Here is a 19,153-nt window from a genome sequence, read left to right on the forward strand (position 1 = left end):
GTTAGTTGTAGTTTGGTAAAGATATCTTCATTTACAAAGCCTCTGGGACTCTATTCTTAAAGTGTGGGGGGCTTCATCCTGACTCTGACCTCAGGTAAGTCTGTTGCCCTTTTTTATATCTCAATTTCTTCATCTGTAAAATGGGTATGACAATACTTCCTGGTTTATCAACTATAAATGGATGTGGTGCTTAGATGACCAACAACCTAGTATGGGGGGCAGATTGCCACAGGCAGTAGAGTCACTCAGACCCAAATTCAAGTCTAGTCTCTGCAATTTTCCAGTTGGAGACGTGGGGAAAATTACCCAACCTCTCTCTACTTCAGTTTCTTCATCAGGAAAAATGAGGGTAGCAATAACACCTGACTTAAATGGTTGTTTCTGGGAATAAATGAGATAATATATATAAATGGTAGAACCACGATGCCAAAGCCATTACACTATAGTTGTCTCACAACCATAATATATATATAACAACATATAGTGTAGAGAAAAGACTGGAAAGAAACATAACAAATTGTTAGCCGTATTTATTTCTGGATGGTGAAGTAATGCTCTATTTTTATTTTCTTCTTTATATTCTTTTTTTGTATTTTCCAAATTACTTTTAAATAAAAAAAAAAGGCTGTATATGATGTGCAGATACCTGGAGATTATTTGCAATGGTTCTCCACTGCAATACAATCTTTGACAACATTTTCTCATGTAATCTTCTCAGCAACCGTTTGAAGTAGGAATCATTATCCCCATTTTCTAGATGAGGAAATGCGACTGAGAGAGGGTAGGGAGCTGGCTTAAACTTCAGGTCTCACTACTGCAAAGTGGCAGAGAGCCAAGATCCATAGGCAGATCGGGCTGTCTCTAAAGCTACTTGCTGTGCACAGGGATGCTGGACTATGGGGCTCCTGCCAAGGACTCCTCCATCCCAGTCATCTGATCATAGAGTTAATGTGGGAGATTGGCAGGATTGGGCCTGTGGCAGGTGTGCCCCATGGGTTTTTTCTACAACCATATTCCTGGTGGGCAACATGGCCTGGAGAGTGGGGATCTTTGACCTCCTGTTCTCACAGCACAGGAAGTCAAGGAGTACTGTGGAGTCCCCAGGAAGAAATAAAGGTATTGAGTAAAAAGGTATCCAGTAGAGGAACTAAAAATAATAGCATTACTATACAAGATTGAGGGACAGAAGTGGGTGTGAGTGAGCTAAATCATTATTATAGCAGGAAGACAATAGATAATGGCTAGTCCTGATAAATCCAAATATTGCGACATAAGCATTTTCTATAGAGATATGGAGGTAACCACCAGTCCTGCAAACACAAATGGCTTTAAGTAGTTATTCCTGATTCCAGGGGTGAAGAGGGAGTTTTTACTTTTCATCATGAGTTTATCTTCCCTATTTGATTTTTAAAAAGCTGAGCATGTGTGTCGCATTTTTTTTTTTTTTTTTTTTTAAGTACAGGCTCTGAAAGAAATAAAAAGCACAGACTTTGAAGTTATCTGTGTCAATTCACATCCTACCTCTGCCAGGTAAGGATCTTGGGCAAGGTAATTTCTCTAAATTGCAATTTTATCTTCTGGAAAATAGGAATAAAAACCATACTCGCCCACAAGGTTACTTATTCTCAGGATAAAATGAAGTAATGAATATAAAGTGCACAAACCAGTACTGGCCGAAATTCAGCATCTATAATTATTAACCATTATTATCATTATTAATAATAAGCCAAGCATGCAAGTAATAGGGCTTTGTACATGGTAGGCATTTAATGGGAGGAAGTAATAGTTTAAAACCCCCACCAGAGCCTATAATTTCCCCCAACTCGTGACGCATGAACTCTAGCGCTCTGAATGAACACTTAAATATTGATGTGGTTACTCATTTATTCATCACTCTGCTCTCAGCCGCAGTGGCTGCTGAGGGTGAGCCCAGCTCTCTGGCCTTCTGCACCGTGGTTCCGCCGCTACTGTGGTCCCCTCCCGCACTGGAGGTTGGAGGCAGCGGCAGCTCACCCGCTTCCCGATCGCTGATGTGGGGCCGTCATTGGCGAAGCGGGAATAGCTTCTGGTTTCACCCGGGCATCTTCCCGGGCAAGGGCAGGCTGATGGGGAAACGCCGCTCGAGATGAGGGGGACAGCCGGCTCTCGCCTCACCCCCAGATGTCTGCGACAAGGGGGATGACCATCCCCAGAGGGGCGGGCCGGGGCAGTTGTAGGGCGAGAGCAGAGACATCTCGAAGGTAGCTGTGGCATTGGCCGGGAGACTCAAAGCGGGCATTTTAGAACTGCCAAGCGGGTCGCGCCGGCCTTTAGGCAGGCGGGGTTTCTCGGGTGCCTCCAGCCTGAGGCGGGGCCAATGTGGGAGCCCCGCCCACCCCTTTGCAGAGGCCGCGCGCCTCGCCTCTCCCTTCAGCTGCGGGCGGGTCTGCGGCGGCCCAAGGGAGGGCGCGGGGCCCAGCGCCTCCGCAGCACTGCCGCACCGCCACGCGGGGTTGGGTCACGGGCCGCGGGGCGGGGCTAAGGGCGGGGCGCTGACGTCGCGGCGCGGCAGGCGGCCCGGGAGGTAGGGCGGCAGGAGGCGGCGGCCGGCTCGACCCAGCCTCGCCTTCCGCTGTAGCGGCCGGGTGTGCTGTAGGCAGCGGTGGTGGCGGCGGTTCTCCGAGCCGGCTCTTGACAGCTCTCCTCCGCTGTGCCCAGTTGATCCCTAGACCCAGTGCTTGCACCAGGTTGGGCCAGCCCTCGCCCGCCGCCGCTCCTCCTGCCATGGCCCTGGTGCAGGGCTCGGAGCAGGCGGTGGGGCCCTCCCGCTGGCTACCCACGCACGTCCAGGTGACCGTGCTGCGGGCCCGCGGGCTGCGGGGCAAGAGCTCGGGCGCGGGCAGCACCAGTGACGCGTACACGGTGATCCAGGTGGGCCGCGAGAAGTATAGCACGTCGGTGGTGGAGAAGACCCCGGGCTGCCCGGAGTGGCGCGAGGAGTGCTCCTTCGAGCTGCCCCCCGGCGCCCTGGACGGCCTGCTGCGGGCGCAGGAGGCCGATGCGGGCCCGGCGCCCTGGGCCGCGGGCTCCGCCGCCGCCTGCGAGCTGGTGCTCACCACCATGCACCGCTCGCTCATCGGCGTCGACAAGTTCCTGGGCCAGGCCACGGTGGCGCTGGACGAGGTCTTCGGCGCAGGCCGAGCTCAGCATACACAGTGAGTAAGGGGCGCGGGGTGCGCGAACGGTTAAAGGCCCTCGGGGCGGGGCGGGGCGGTTGGGAGAGCAGGACCCCGGACCTCGGCCTGGGTGGTGCGCCCTTTGCCTCGCGCTCAAGGGCGTAAACCGGCAAGTTGGTTCTAAGCATTTCGGGGTTCCCTTCACATTCCCAAACATGTGCTGTACTGTGCTTGGCGCTCCTGGGCCTTAGGAGGCCCCCGGGAGGTGTGAATGGTGGCCTAGCGTTAGGCGTAAATTGTCAAGTAAAATTAGGAGTGGGGTCTAGAGGTTCTTGGAGTGTGGGGAACTTAAGAAGGAAAATCTTGAGGGGCATTCTTAGGGCCTCAGGGCCTGACTCCTTTTCCTAAAAGAGGAGGTGAACTGCAGGCGCCTGACCCAAGCCAGGCCCTCAGGCGAGTGGAGAGGCGCTGCCTCACCCTGTGGGGGAAGGAAGGTGCAGTGTTGTCCTCCAGGGACAATGAGGTGCCCCACCAGACCTAGAGACTGAGAAGGCATCTGCTTCTTGTCTGGAACTGGGATGTCCTCTGCTGCCTAGAGACACGCAGGTACCATGTCCCTCTGTGTCCCTGATCTGAGAACAAGAGTACCTCTAAGTAAAGGAAGGAAAAACACGAATTAGTCTACAGTCTCCTGCCTGCCCTGCCTGAGGTGGAAACAGCAGTGTGGTTAATGCACAGCAGGAGATAATTGCCCAGTCACTTCCACCTAGAAGGGCCAGTGGGTTTTTTGTGCTCATTTATTTTGGCAGTGTTTAACCTTCCCTGTGTGAAGATCAAGGCTTCAGATGCGGAGTTTCATTTCCTGTTTTGGGCTTAGGCAGGACCTAGAGGCCAGTTTCCAGGCCTGACAACGTGCTGTGGATCACTCAAGTGATCCACTGGGGTGACACCTCCCCTGGGCTTCATGGGTCCTGGATGAGGGCAGGGTGTGCCATAGGGGGTACAGATATCAGAAAGGTTTGCCCAATTGGAACGGCATCCAACTTAGTAAACCTAGGAAGTTTACTGGAGAAGAATGATGAGCCTGGTGCAGATCCAAATGGAAGCAGGAGTTGGATAGAAAAGGCTCTGACCTTGAACATTTTAAAAAATGTAGGTAGGGAAAAGCCATCATGGCTCTTTGTGGCCTGAAGTGGGAAGCCCAGGGCCAGCGGCCTGCAGGGCTGTGACCTGGCTCCGTGTCCCCCTCCCCTGGCCTCCCGTCCTTCTCTCATGACTTGCTGTTTGGTTGCTGGGTGTGGGGTCATGTGGTATAGCTTGGCCCACGTTTTGTTTTTTTCCTCCCCTTTTCTGTTCTCTCCCTCCTTCCTGGCTAAGGGGGTGGGTGTAGGGTGGAAAGTTCTCTATATCTCTTAGTCCTTTCTTTTTCTGAAGAGGCTCCTCTCCCCAAATTCATTCCATCTGTTTCTTAGTCCTTCAACCTCCACCACTCAGCCAGTCTGACCAGACTGGGAGAAGACACCTCTGCGGGACAAACAAAAAGGTCTCTAGGCTTATAGGAAGGGGCTACTGTGAGGCCAGTGACTTCGGGAGGGTCCTTTGATATTTTTTTAAGTTCCTGCCCTTGTTTTCTTCCCCAGCTGCGCTGTTTATGCCTGTAGGTCCAGGTGGGTCTGTTTTCAGTCAAAGACAGGAAGTTCTCTTGGAGAATTTGACTTGCTACCCCTTGATCTGAATGGCTGAATTGACTTAATAGAAGTCATCTTTCCACAAGGATCTTTCCGCACCCAACTTGCTGCCTGTCCTCTGATGGATGCGTTGACCTGGATTATTTATAGAACCTGGAAGGGGCAGGGAAGAGAAGGGCACTTGTGGTGGGCAGAGGAAATGTCTGTGAAATTGGCCTGATCTTCTAGTACACTGGACCTCACAGCTTGCCCGCCAACAGAGGGTGAGGACTATTGCCCTCTGGTCCCCTCCTCCCACCTCTGGCTCTAATGGCCGCTCCTGATGACCTTTCCTGGAACACTTTGGTGTGGGCTGCTAAGACAGTGAGTCTACACACTGCCCAGAGGTGAGAGGGCGAGATGGAGAGGACCAGGGTGTACCCTCCTCTGTTTTGGATAATGGTGAAAAAGAACAGGCTCACATTTTAACTCCAGGAACCAGATGTGGTATTCTCAAGGAAGGCGGATGATACCCCCTTGTCACCAAGACAGATATCTGCCTGGGGAAGGGCAGCCTCATGGTGAAGAGGAGGGGCTCGTGGAATAGCAGAGCTCAGATTCCAGTCTCAAACATGCCAGCTTCTGGCAGCTCAGGTAAACTCTCAGTGCCTCTGCTTTCTCATCTATAAAATGGAGTTAATTTATACCTTCACAGGGTTGATGTAAGGAATGAAATGAGAATGTAATTAAAGTATCTGGTGGAGTTCCTGGACCTGGTTGATGGTCAGTGAACAGCAGTGATGGTGGAAGGAGTTTTTATAACAGTGTCTGGTAGCTGTGATCTGGGAGACATCCCCTGCCCTAGAAGAGCCTCTCATGTGATGGAGGAGACAGTATAGAACTTAGAGCCTGGGAAAGCCCAGGACTGTGGGTGGCAGGGTATAAGCAGGAGTCTGAGAGCTCCTGATGAGATGGGCTGGCTCTTCACAGCCTTCCACTGCTCTCTTTACTGCTGGAGCTTTGAGAACTAGGGCTTGAGGACCTGCAGTTGAAGCCAGGCTTGGATCAGCGTGCAGCTCTTCCCCAGCAGCTTGCCTGCAGTGGCCTCTGCCTTTCCAGAAAGGCAGGACAGCACAGGGTTTAAGAGCCTGGAGACTGGGCTTTCACTCTCAGTTCTGACTTATTAGCAGGCAAGTTACTTAACCCATTTCCTCATTTTTACAAAGGTCATGATAATAATCATAGAATTATACAGATAAAATAAGATAGCATCTACAAAAGCCTTAATATAGTTCCAGAACCATAGCAGGCTTTAAAAAAATATTAGTGTTGGGGTTACTCTTAGGGTGCTTCTTTGTGTGATTATGTTGATGGTAGTGGCTGGGGTCTTAGATGCCGCAACAGCCTCTAAAGGTCGTTTGTTGGTGGGGTACTCTGAGCTGAGGGCTTTCACTGGAGACTTTCCAAATGATTGAAGCAGAAACTCTCAAAACAAAAGTTAACGTAATACACAAGGAAATTGGTTATAAAGTTTTCCCTTCAGTAAAACCATATGTGGATCATCATGGGTCTGAAAATCTTGAGATGCTTCTCCAGTCTGTCCTTTCTGGCTTTTACCTTCAGCACTGCTCCTAGTACACTCCAGTGGGTGTTCTGTGTGGAATAAAATGGTCCTGTCTTTTTTTTTTTTTAAATTTTTTTTAAAACTTTTATTAATTTTTTTTTTAGAGAGGAGAGAGAATGAGAGAGAGAGAGAAGGGGGAGGGAGGAGCAGGAAGCATCAACTCCCATATGTGCCTTGACCAGGCAAGCCCAGGGTTTTGAACCGGCAACCTCAGCATTCCAGGTCGACGCTTTATCCACTGCGCCACCACAGGTCAGGCAAAATGGTCCTGTCTTAAAGAACCCCTGGTCCAAGCTTGTGGGGTCAGTGGTTAGAGCCCGGCCCCTTGGGAAAGCCAAGGCTGTGGGCTCAGTTTGGTCTGGGACTAGTTTTTCTTTTTTCATCCCAAAACTGTTGTGACCACGGACAGGCTGCTAACTGTGGCTCCCTGAGAGGCCCTGCCAGCCCAGGTCCAACAGAGACTTGGTGATGGGGAACCTCCGAGAGACCTGTGGCACTAGCAGGACTTAGGGTTGAGACCAGGACCTTCTAGCCTGAGACCTCTTGAGGAGGGTGGGTTTGGGAGCACTGGGAGAGGCACCTTAGGGAAATGCAACCTGTTGGCCTAACGCTGGGGTGGTCTTCAAGGGTGTCCACCTATTCCTTAGCCTGTACTAAGTTCTAGCCACATGCCTGGCACAGAACTGTTGTGGGTAGATGGCACACAGCCCCACAGCCTTCTCTCCAGAGGCCACAAGGGTCCTTGGCCTTTTGGGCTCCTGTTCTAGCCCCACACCTGCAGTTGAGGCGGGTGGGACTGCCTGGAAAGTCTGCTTTGGCTGCGGGGGGAAGGGTGTGGCTGTCCATAGAAGCCAGTCATTAGGACACAGGAGGCTCCATAGTTATGGGACAGTTTTTATTTGGGATTGCTTGAGCAGCAGTGTTGGGGTGAGTGGGGAGGGGTAGGAAGTGAGTTCCCTGTCAGACTGGGCGGCTCCTCCTGGCTGGCACAGCCACTTCCCGTTCCCTCTGCATCTGGCACTGGGCGGTAGCCTCATCTCTGCCCTGTTCTCCCCTTCCTGTGGGCAGCCAGAGACAGGCACAATTCAGTAGAGCCTCTGTCCAGGTGACCTTGAGGGCTGTCCCTTTGCTCTGATGGGCGCTGCCTGCCTCATTTGTTACTGCCGCCACCTGGTTCTGTGACACTCTCACCTTGTCCAGCTGTTTCCCCTGCCTTCTCGCCCTGCTCAGGTACTGATAATTAACACAATGAGGGAGCGCTGTGTGTTTTCTGGGACTCAGTACTCTTTATTTCAGCCCTTTGCAAAACAGTGTGGTCATGAAGAAGGTTTGCCCCTCCCCATGGCCAAGTAATAAAAGTATGTCCACAATGTGGCCTGGCAGCCCTGTCAGGGGAGAATCTGGTCACTTGGCTTCTTACTCAGCTGTCTACCCCTTAGGTTCTTTCTTCCCTCAGGAATGGCGGCCATCAGACGGGAACTGGGCTCGGCAGCTCACGCTGAGGCCACGAGTGGGCAGCTGGCCCAGGCCTCACAGGAGTAAGCAGTAAGCAAGCAGGGACCCTGCAAGTTTAGCTCCTGGGAGCAGCGTCTCAGAGGAGCTGTGCAGGGAGGGGCTTTGTCTCTGGCCACCTCAACCTTCAGCTGACCTGGGGGTGGGGATGGGAAGCACAGCCCGCAAGTAATCCTGGATTCTAACGTCAGAGCTAGCACTGTGCTTAGACATATGGAAATTGAGGCTGGGGAGGGAGAGGGACATGCTCTCAGCTACTCAGCAATTAGGGAGGGTGGGGCTCAGTGTGTGGCTTCTGTTAGGCCCTGGCACCAGAAGAGATGGCATTTGGAGCCCTATGTGCATCCCAAGGCACTTTCTGTGGAAGTGCTTGTGGGGTTTTAGAGGGGGACATTCCAGCTGGGGTGGGGGAGGGGCGGAGGCTTATCTGTTGACCTGGTAGGCAGTTCTTTCTTGAGCACCTCAGCAGAGGCTGAGACAGGCCACAGGGGGATATGGACACCCCAGCCTCTGTGCCTGGAGGGCATGATCTTGTTAGGATGATGGACCCCAACATTTGGAGGAAGGGCCACAGCCATGTGCTGTATTTGGGCACCCAGCCAGGGAACATGGGAGAAGTTCAGAGCAGACAGAGCTATTGGGGCCAACTGTGATCAGGGAAGGCCTCCTTGAAGAGGGGTTGTACACCAAAGACCTGTCAGGCCAGACATCAGGGAGCCCATCTGCCACTCCACCTTTCCCAAGTTCCCACGCTGACAGCATGTGGCACTTTGTTTTGGAGGATTATTTTTGCCTTATTGGCCATAAACCCTTCCTGGGTACTGCCACTGTTCTAAGGACTTGACTTAATTTAGCTCACAGCAACCTCTAGAGGTATATAGGTAGTAGTTACTGTGTTTAGCAGATGGGGAAACACAGAGAGGCAGAGTGACTTCTCAAGGTACATGGTACATGCTAGAGCCAGAAGCTGGACCCAGGTGCCTGGTTTGACATTCTGTGTTCTTCACCACCACACGGTACTGGCCTTCTCAGTTTTCTTCCGTGTCTCCCATGATTTAACTCAGCATGGGACCAGGTGCTGAACACCTGTCCTCCGAGGGTTCCTCTTTCTTCCCCAAGGCATACCTCAGGGTCAGTCTTGGATGCTCTAAGCATAGTCTGCTTCTCCAGTGGAAGGCCTTGGATGACTGAGATAAGCACATTCGGTCTGTGGCTCCTTGTCTGTTGTCTGTGTTGGGATGGAGGTCTTGCCTGGCACTTTGGGAAGGAAGGTATCACTGCCACAAGGGTGTCTCTCAGGAGTTGGCGGAGGCCTCAGAAACTCGGCATTGGCCCCGGTACCACCCCCCTGCCTCAGGGAGATTGGCTGCCACTGGCTTATGCAGAAGAGCATCCACAGATACAAGACTTCCTGAGTTTTTCCAAGACACTACATGCTTTTTTTTTACTGTGACAGGACACTCCTGAGCCAGCCAGTTCCTCCCCTGTGGCCACGCAGATGCAGTCATTTGTGGGGTTTGTTTTTCTTTCTTTCACATCTAGGAAGCAATGACTGGGCAAGCCCTGTGACTAGTTCAGGGCTTTGGAGAAAACAAGAGAGAAAATGTATTGTCCTTTCCTTAAAAGGGTGGAAACATGTTTGAGATTAGACCTACACAGGAAGGATAATTAACCTACAAAGCAACATATAAAACGTACGAGAGAAGGAAATGGTCAGACGAAGGGCAAACTTAGTCAGGGTTGGAGTAATCAGTGTGGGCTTCCTAGGGAAGGGGGTACTTTCAATGACCAGGGAGGCATGCAGGGGGCTGGGCAGATTTTTAGGAGGGAGACTGCCCTTCTGGAAGGCGAGGTAAATGTAGTAGGGAGTACAAGGGAGTCACGCTTAGTTTCTTATGTGCCTTTCCCAGCAAAGCAGCCTTTATTTCTTCTGTGGACTTTTTAAAAAAATTTTATTCATTTTTAGAGAGGAGAGAGAGAGGGAGAGAGAGAGAGAGATCGAGAGGGAGAGAGAGGAGAGAGAGACAGAGAGAGAGAAGGGGGGAGGAGCTGGAAGCACCAACTCCCATATGTGCCTTGACCAGGCAAGCCCAGGGTTTTGAACCGCAGCCTTTATTTCTTATTTATTTTTGAGTAGTTCACCTGGTTCAAATTGTGAAGGTACAGAGGATATAAAATGAAAATCTCCCTCGTTCGAACCTTGAGTCACCCAAGGTTACCTCCTCTCTTCAGAGGCAACCAACATTACCAGTGACTCCGCGCACGTTTAAAAGTCAAGGCATTATGCATTTTCTTCTCCTTTTTATGTGTACAAATGCAACACTCTCCACACACAGGCCTCAACCAGTGATCAGGCTGACTTCCTCACAAAGGGATGTTTATTGTTTGTCTCTGCCTGTAGTGAACCTGGTCGAGACCCTGGCAGAGGGCACGGGCAGTACTTGGATTTGACCTCCATGACACAAGACTCTTGTTTGGGGTGAATGTGGAGTTAGGAGTAAACTGGGGTTGGGGTGGTGGTGAAGTAGAACTTCCTCCATATTTTCCTGTCTACCAAAGACCCCCTGGAGAGGGCATCTTGCTAGTTCTTTCCTTCCTCAGGGACAGGGTCGTCGCTGGTTGGTCCTGGGCCACCTCCCTCCTATCAAGCTGATGGCAGCCTCTAAAAGGCCCTTAATAGACAATAAGTTCAAATCTTTATGTGTGTTTGCCCTACTTTTCAGAGCGCTTTCCCAGCATCACCTCATTCTGTTCTTCCCTGAAGGCAGGCAGGGTGACTCCCATTTTTACAGATACAAAGACTGGGGTCTCAGGAGGTAGAATGACCTGTTCAAGGTCACAAGATGCATTAGTGGCAGCCGGATTTCTGACCTCTAAGCCCAGTGCTTTTTTCCCTACCTCGTGCTTTTGGTCATACATACTTTCTGTTGCTGTCTGCGGTGGTTAGACTGGTCTCCAGGCATTTTTATAGCTTTTTTTTTTCTTTTCTGGGTGAGTGCAGTCGGTCTTGGCCAAGTTTGAGGCAGCTGATGGTGACAGACCTTTGGAACCTCCAGCAGTAGGAGGGATGAAGAGAGGAGTTTTAGCCAAGATGTTTGTGCCCAGGAGGGAGGGAGGCAGACCTGGCTGGATCCACAGGGAGCTGAGTAAGCCATGCCCACAAAGACGGGCAACTAATAAAGTGATGGTTCTGGGCTGCAGGGACTGTCCCTGGGGGCTGTCGGTGCCAGGCAGGGTGCCAGAGTAGGCGATAAGAACCATCTTCTGGCCTGATAGGAGGCAATATCCTACCCTATGATTGTGTCAAGCTGGCAGTTCTACTGTTGATACCAAATCAAAGGGTGGGTTAGGTTGTGGGTGTGGCCTGCCACCTGCACACCTCCTGTATGATAGTGCCTAAGGACCACAGCTCATGGTGGGATTTGGAGAGGAGGGAAGGTATCTGGATGGGAGAGACTGTGGAAAGGTTTTCCAGCATCTCTCCAAATTCTGAGTAATAATAGTTTTAGCTTATACTTCTCCCTGCCTCTAACTGGCTTATTTTATCACCCCTTTTACAGGGGTGAAATGGCTGGATTAAAGCCACTTAATAAGTCAGATGCATTCAGGACTAGGACCCAAGTCTCCCAGGTCTTCCAATCCACTGGGGTTTTTCCACTATACCCTTAAAATAATCTTTCTTCAACTTATTTTTGGGAGTAGCTGAGCCCTATGGATTTCATCTCATTTATCCCACAGGTGTTAGAAGGTGTTCCACATATCACTCCCTTGGTTGTGGGGGATAAAAGGCGGGTGACAGTCCCTGCTGTCAGTAAGTCATGAGAGTGCAGGGTGAAATGTCTCTGCCAGAGTGGCACTGCGGTGGGGGGGGGGGGGGACTGGCCCCCTCCCACCTTCCCCATTGCTCCTGTCCTAGTTTAGGGTTTTGTTTTTTTATTAACCTCTGCTCTGGACTGTTATTATAGCTGCTGCTGCCTTTTTATAAACCAGAATGCCAGGTCATTAACTTATGAGGAGAAATAACTGCTAAGACATAAGGATTTGCTTGGGTCAGCCCAGCTATGGCACCCACCCTGGGTTGTGCTGGCTTCCAGGCAGCCTCCCTGCCTCACCTCTGCTGTCCCTCGCTCTTCCTACAGCATAGCTTCTATCAGGTCCTGTTTACATGGCGCACCCTGTAGTACTCTTCAGGGCCAGAATAAAGTTACAGCTCTTTAGCACAATGTTTGAGGCAATCTTGTATCTGCTCCAAAGCACCTCCCTGCCTGACTTTGCCTTTCCACTCTGCGCATCTGCATATTCTGTTTCTTCCACCTGGACTGTCTCCCCAGCCCTGTCCTTGCTTCCTCCCCATCCATTGTTCAAGGTCCAGTATAAATGCCATGCCATTCACCAGCTCTCTTGAAATCATCTTAGTATTCCCCTTTTACCTTCCTGTGCAGTTTGTGCATTTTTGTGGTGTTTATCACCTTCGTCCTCTATTTATGTGGCTGTCTTATTTCCCAAACAAAGCGTAAGCTTCTGAAGATACCCTCTTACTTGTTCCCTTGTTCCTGGCAAATTCTTGGGAAATGTTTCGAGTGGAGACTTGGCTGAGGCTTCCTCTGGTTAGGTGAGATGTCACTGGTGAGTTAGTTCTGTGCCTCTTAGGACAGAGTGAGTGCCAGGATGGGGTCAGGACCCCATGTGCCAGGCCCTGTGCTGGGCTGCAGCCATGAGTAGGTCAGCACAAGCACAAGGCTCAAGATAAGACCATAGGACAAGGGGAAAAAACCTGTGTTCTGGCCCAAGGCTACCCTGACCTTCTCAGGGGTCTAATATTAACCCACTGTTAGTCCCAGGTGAGACCAGAGAGGAGTATAAGTAAGTCAGTGCTCCCTAAGTGCTTCAGTACATGTTTTCAACCATCCCAAACAGATGCAGGGGCTCTTTATTTTTTAAAAAAAGCATAACCATAATGCCGTTATCACATACACAAAATCAACAACTCCTTAATAACCATCCAATATCCAGCCCATATTCAAATATCCCTGATATCATAACTGTCTTTTACTCTTTTCTTTCTTTCTCTTTTCTTTTTAAATTGAGAGGCAGGGAGGCAGAGAGACAGACTTCTGCATGTGCCTGGACTGAGATTTACCCAGCAAACCCCCTACCAGGTGATGCTCTGCTCATCTGAGGATGCTGCTGCTCCATTGCTGAGCAACTGAGCTATTTTAGCACCTGAGGCGAGGCCATCCTCAGCACCTGGGGCCAACTTGCTCAAATCATTAGAGCCATGGCTGCAGGAGGAGAAGAGAGAGTGAGAGAGAAGGCAGAGGGGTGGAGAAGCAGATGGTCACTTCCCTTGGGTGCCCTGACCAGGAATCGAACCCACGACTTCCACATGCCAGGCCAGTGCACTACTGCTGAGCCAACTCGCCAGGGCAGAACTGTCTTTTCATTGGTGGTTTGTTTTAGGTCGCATACTGTGTCTAGTGTCAGGTCTCTCAGTATGACAGTTCCCTCTCTGTTTCAACCCTTCCCTTATGGAGGGGCTGGGTCCCTTGTCCTTGAGAACATCCTACATTGTTGAAGGGTCCTTAATGATGCCCTACACCCTCATTCTAACCTCTCTGCTAGCCTCTGAGCACTAGGTCTGGAAAGCCTGTTTCCCAGGTCCCACCTCCCAGCAAGAGTCCTGTGGGGTAGCTGACTCTGCTGCATGGCCTCACCATCTGTATTTCATCTTCAGTGATGCCCAGGTTAAGCCATGGGATCTGGACTGTTAGCCAGACCCAACCATTAGGAAGTTCCCCATTACACTGTCTCCCGGTGGTTTTAGTATCCATTCATGATGATTGCCACCTAGGTCTCCAGTTCTGCCTTTTCTTCTGTATGTATTTGGAGTCGGGCATAAGGAAGAGCTTTCCCTTTTCAACTGTTTGGTCACTCTACATAGAAATGCAGGCTGGAGCCTGACTAGTGGTGGTGCAGTGGACAGAGCATCAACCTGGGAGGCTGAGGACCGAGGTTTGAAACCCCGAGGTTGCTGGCTTGAGCGTGGGGTCACTGGCTTGAGCACAGGATCTTTGACATGACCCCATGGTCACTGGCTTGAAGCCTAAGGTCACTGGCTTGAACAACGGGTCACTGGCTCAGCTGGAGCCCCCCAGTCAAAGCACATATGAGAAGCAACCAATGAACAACTAAAAGTGACACAACTATGTGTTAATGGCTTCTCATCTTTCTCCCTTCCTGTTTGTCTGCCTGTCTGCCTATCTCTCTAACTTAAAAAAAAAAAAAAAAGAAGAAGAAAAGAAATGGCAGGCTGGAGTGACAGGAATTACAATTTTTGCCATCATTTTCCAGTTAGTGATGACTTTCAAATGAAAAACACACCCCGCCCCAGGAAAGTGCATACTAGTCTTTTATGTGGGAGGAGTTTCCTGCCAGAGCAGAGACGGCAGGGCTTCGTGGGCCTGGGGAGGTGAGGACAGGGTGGCATGTCTCTGAAGGCTGCAGGTCTTCGGAGGGCAAATGATTTAATCTATACAACATTGCTTGAACTGGCCAATGGCTGGCCTGCTAGAAATCTGGGGTAGACGATATATGAGCAGTTAGATATTTTGGTGTTTTCCCCTATATACATTGTCAGTTTCACAGGCCCGTCATCCCCAGCATGGCTGTAGCTGTTCACCAGCCTGAGGTGAGGCCACTTTCCTGAGAGGCTGGGGCTGTGGCTACAGCCAGGAAGGAGAAGCTGCAGACTTGGTGGGTTGCAGCCGTAACAGGTGAGGCTTAGGTGGGGACCAGTCTGGGGAAGTTGGGGATTGTGGAATAGGGGTCATGGTCATGATCAAACGAGCTCTAGGAGCAGCCTGCACCCCTGAGCACTAGGCTTTGAGAACCGGAGTGGGGCAGGGGAATTGTATTGGAGCAGAATCACTGTCCTTCCTTCTGTCTTGGTGAGAGTGCCCTTTCAGAAGTGGCTTCCTAGAAAGGCCTTGTTCATTGTAGCGCTCTTTATTCATAGGAAGTGCTTTAATGGTGCCTGCCCCTTCCCCACATGCATGTTCCATGGGTACATAGTTATCTCCAAGTTACGCTTGGCAGTTTTTCTCTCTTTGGAGTTACCTTTATTGGCATGCAGGGAGCTGAGGGTCAGATGGAGCACTGTAGCGTGACACTGGCGTCTCAGCTGCATGCCGGCTTCTTGCTCGTCGTCAGGCTCTCCCAGGCCCCTGAGTGGAGTCTGGGGAGCAATGCCTGTCCTCTGCCCTGAGACCTCAGCCTGGGTGCCATGCACTGAAGCAGGAAGGCAGACACCTGCCCTTCTGCTGCCTTTGTGCCCTCCCTACTCTATAGCAGGTGTTCTTAGCCCTTTTTGTGTCATGGACCTCTTCTCAGAACAATATTTAGGATTACAAGGCATACACATGATATTGGTGCACCTTTATCAATATATTATGACCTTTGCTAAAGTAACAGGGGCTTTATTACTGTATGTATTAAATCATGAGATCCAGTGTTGGTCTCATAACTTTAAAGTTCAAAGTAATGATGAGTGCAGATGATATTTTGTGACATCTATAACATCTGCAGTGTGATATGAAAATATCTATTTTTTCCTGGTGACACACTTATGGGTACTGTTTCTCTACTACTACTGTTGCAAAAATTCATAATTGGAAGAAAAATGAAATTTCAGTTAGATAATCTAAAATAAAGATATAATTTTTATCTAACACATACCCCTTGCTCTGGAGAAATAAGGAGTGACTTTAGATTCCTTGGTAGGGCAGGGAGATGGGTTTTTGCACCTATTCTGTGTGTGTGTGTGTGTGTCTGTGTTGTACTTGGAGAAGGAGGCAGTCTAGGGCAGTGGTCAAGATTGGGGGCTCTGGAAAGAGGGAGCCTGAGTTCAAATCATGATTCTCCACTTACTGAAAATAAATATGTGACTTAACCCAGTGGACTGCTCTGTGCCCATGTCTACATCTGTAAAAACATGAACTGACACTTGTGTGGCGTTTCCCATGTGCCAGACCCTATTCTCTAAGTGCGTCACACACAATCCACTTCTTAAAGAGTTTTGTGAGGGAAATAGACTTCCATTACCCCCGTAGATGTGAAAACTGAGGCATAGAGAGATTGGGTGGCCTGCCCAAGGTCACAGAGCCGTAAGAGATGGGGCTGGGGCTTAAACCGGGCAGCCCGGCTCCAAAGTCTATGCTGATAGCCACTCTCAGGGTCTGCCTCCCACACCCCACCCTACAGGGCTGTTAAAAGGATTAGTAGGGTATAATTTGGTGTGTTGAGTGCTTAGTATAGTGCCCAACACACAGAAGGTACTAAATGAGAGGTAAAATTGTTGATGGTGATAAGATTAAAGGCCTAGTAGTGATGGGTGGGATCAAAAGCTACCTTCATACATGAGTCTGGGCACTTCTCAAATCTGGTTGGCACCTTCTCTCTCAGGGAAGTTAATGAGATTCTTAGCTCAGGGATGGGGGATAAGAGTCTCAAAGATAAAGAAGATCCCCTTTGGTAACTGGCCCCTTGAAGCCTGGCTCTTGTGACTCCTTCCCTCAGGAGGCTTCTGTAAGGGGATGGTGGGCAGGATCCCCTTCTTTGCTCTTTGGAAATTCCTGGTGTCATGGATAAGACCCATGGATTTGTAGTGATAGAAATGTTGCACAGTTGTTCATTTGCGAACAGGAACAAACAAGTTCTCAATTCATGGATTAATTTGTTCGTTCATTGAACAAATATTTGAGTATCCACTATTTGAAGTGCTGGGGAAACGGAGATGAGCAGAATGAGCAGGGAAAGACAGACATTAAGTGGCTGTGCACACACACATCATCTTACGGTGTGGGATACATGCATGCTCGTGCACGTGTTCATGAATACACACACACTGCTACTCTACTGCTCTGCTACATGTCAGGTAGGATTAAGTATGTTTAAAAAGTAAAGTAGGGTGAGGGACAGTTGTAGTTGGGGTACTCAGGGAAGATGGACGAGGTTCAGATAAACTGACATGAGTGAGTGAGTGAACCATGGTCTGAGATCTAGGCCTGTGTCTCAGCAAAGGGTGAAGCAGCTACATAGTGGCTTTGAGTTGTGAGCATGGATGTTGGGTTGAGGGACACCAGGAAGGCCAATGTGGGTGAGAGACACAGAGAGTCAGGGAAGCCGGGAGCCAAAAGATATGTCCTTTCCACCATTCTAAGGGGTGAGTGTGATATGCGCTGACCTCACCTGTTTGCTGGGTGGATAGCAGGGAGGCAGGTGAGCAGGGAACTGTATTGTCCAGCAGGAGATGGTGGGGGGCTGCACTATAGGGTGACAGTGGTGGGAGGGGGTGGATTGTAGATATACAGTGTGTTCGTAAAGTCATGGTGCACTTTTGACCGGTCACAGGAAAGCAACAAAAGACAATAGAAATGTGAAATCTGCACCAAATAAAAGGAAAACTCTCCCAGTTTCATACCTATTCAGTGCAGTTCGATGTGGGCTCATGCACAGATTTTTTAGGGCTCCTTAGGTAGCTATCCCGTATCGTTCTCACTGACTGATGGCCTACCAGAACGGGGTTTCTCCACCAAACTGCCGGTTTCCTTCAACCGCTTATTCCACCAAGTAATGTTATTCCTATGTGGTGGCGCTTTGTTATAAACACACTGATATTCACATTATTCACGTTGCACTTTGGTCACGGATTCGAATTTAGTGAGCCACAGAACACACTGAACTTTCCTCTGTACTGTCCTCATTTCGACTGGCATGTCCGTGGGCTGCTCCACTGTATACACAGTGTTATGTCATCATCTGCGTGTGCGCACATGCTGCCACATCATCCTACAGAAACTGGGAGTGTTTTCCTTTTATTTGGTGCAGATTTCACATTTCTGTTGTCTTTTGTTGTTTTCCTGTGACCAGTCAAAAGTGCACCATGACTTTACGGACACACTGTAATTTGCAGGTAGAGCTAAAAGAATTCAAGGTTTCGATGTGGGCTGTGAGGAGAAAAAGAGACAAAGATGGTTCTTGGGTTTGGGGCCTGAAATAAACGACATGTGGAAGGCTCAGGAAGGGCCTCACTGTGTGCTCACTGCGTCCCAGGCTCTGTGCCTCTCCTAGGGTCAATGTGATTATTCAGGTTGTAAGCTGAATTTTAGACTGATTAGAATTGGAAATGAGTCTGTCCCCCGCCACCCTACTCTCTGACAGGAACCACCCTGGCACTTGCCTATGTTTGGCATCTACCCTAGGTTGACCCTCCCAGAATGTTGGGCTTTTCCAGTTACACTGTGGCAACTGTTAGCCTAGCTGTGTACCCAGAGAGATGGGCAGAGAGCTGGGTATGGGGAGCCCACTAGCAGGAGAGAGTAGGGCCATGGTCTTGATAACAGGTGAGGCAACAAGTCCCCCACTCCTGGCATCCCACCTATGTCCTCTGCCCCTGTGGTGTGTGGGGAGAGGTCCAGCCTGGGGGGAGACTGAGGGCTGAGTTCATACTGGACCTGCTGAACTTTGTCAGGCATGGGAGCATGGGGAAGATATTGTGGCTAAGCAGGGGCCCTCTAAGAGTTTTCCCACGCCTGACCTTCAGTGGTGCAGTAGTGTCTACCTGGAATACTGAGGTTGCTGGTTCAAAGCCCCTTGCCTGGTCAGGGCACATATGAGAAACAACTACTGTTAATAGGAGTTGATGCTTCTTGCTCCTCCCTTTCTCTCTCTCTCTCTCTTTCTCCTTTATCTAAAATCAATAGATAAAAATCTTTAAAAAATGTTTTCCTGTGGTTGGCACTCAGAAATTTGGGACCCCGATGGCTGTTGGGGAGGCTGCTCCCAGACAAAGTTGTAATGACCTGGGGCAGGACAAACCCCAAGATTTTCTCAGTGGCCTCTCAGGGCTCAGTCCCCTCAGGATTGGGCCAACCCCTTCAACGGGTTTCTGGTCTTTATACCCCTTCTGTGTGTCTGTTTGGGAGGTTGATGCACATCCAGCCCTTTTGCAGCCTCTGCCCCTCTCAAGGTGTCTGGAGGCCCAAGTGTTTGCAGTCAGCTTGATAAGAAATGCTTCACTTTAAAGACTATGGGCATGGGCTGGAGTTAGGCATCTTCATGTTCAAGTTTAGATTTCCATCTCTTATTATCTGTGTGACCTCGGATGAGTCACAAACCTCTGAAAGTTAGTTTCCTCA

At 50.0% G+C, this 19,153-nt stretch overlaps 1 protein-coding gene across 3 annotated transcripts in view; it reads left to right on the forward strand.

The window, feature by feature from the left end:
• The first annotated feature begins 1,879 nt into the window (after nt 1-1,879).
• The window catches only part of RAB11FIP5 (RAB11 family interacting protein 5), a 39,031-nt gene continuing 21,757 nt past the window's right edge, over nt 1,880-19,153 (forward strand). For all 3 annotated transcript variants that reach the window (XM_066377992.1, XM_066377993.1, XM_066377994.1), the window contains exon 1: nt 1,880-3,194. In XM_066377992.1, coding sequence (XP_066234089.1) covers nt 2,764-3,194 — 431 coding nt within the window. In that variant the 5' untranslated portion in view covers nt 1,880-2,763. The remainder of the gene's footprint in view (nt 3,195-19,153) is intronic.

Source organism: Saccopteryx leptura, chromosome 3 (genome assembly GCF_036850995.1).
Source record: "Saccopteryx leptura isolate mSacLep1 chromosome 3, mSacLep1_pri_phased_curated, whole genome shotgun sequence".
Classification (NCBI taxonomy): Eukaryota; Metazoa; Chordata; class Mammalia; order Chiroptera; family Emballonuridae; genus Saccopteryx; species Saccopteryx leptura.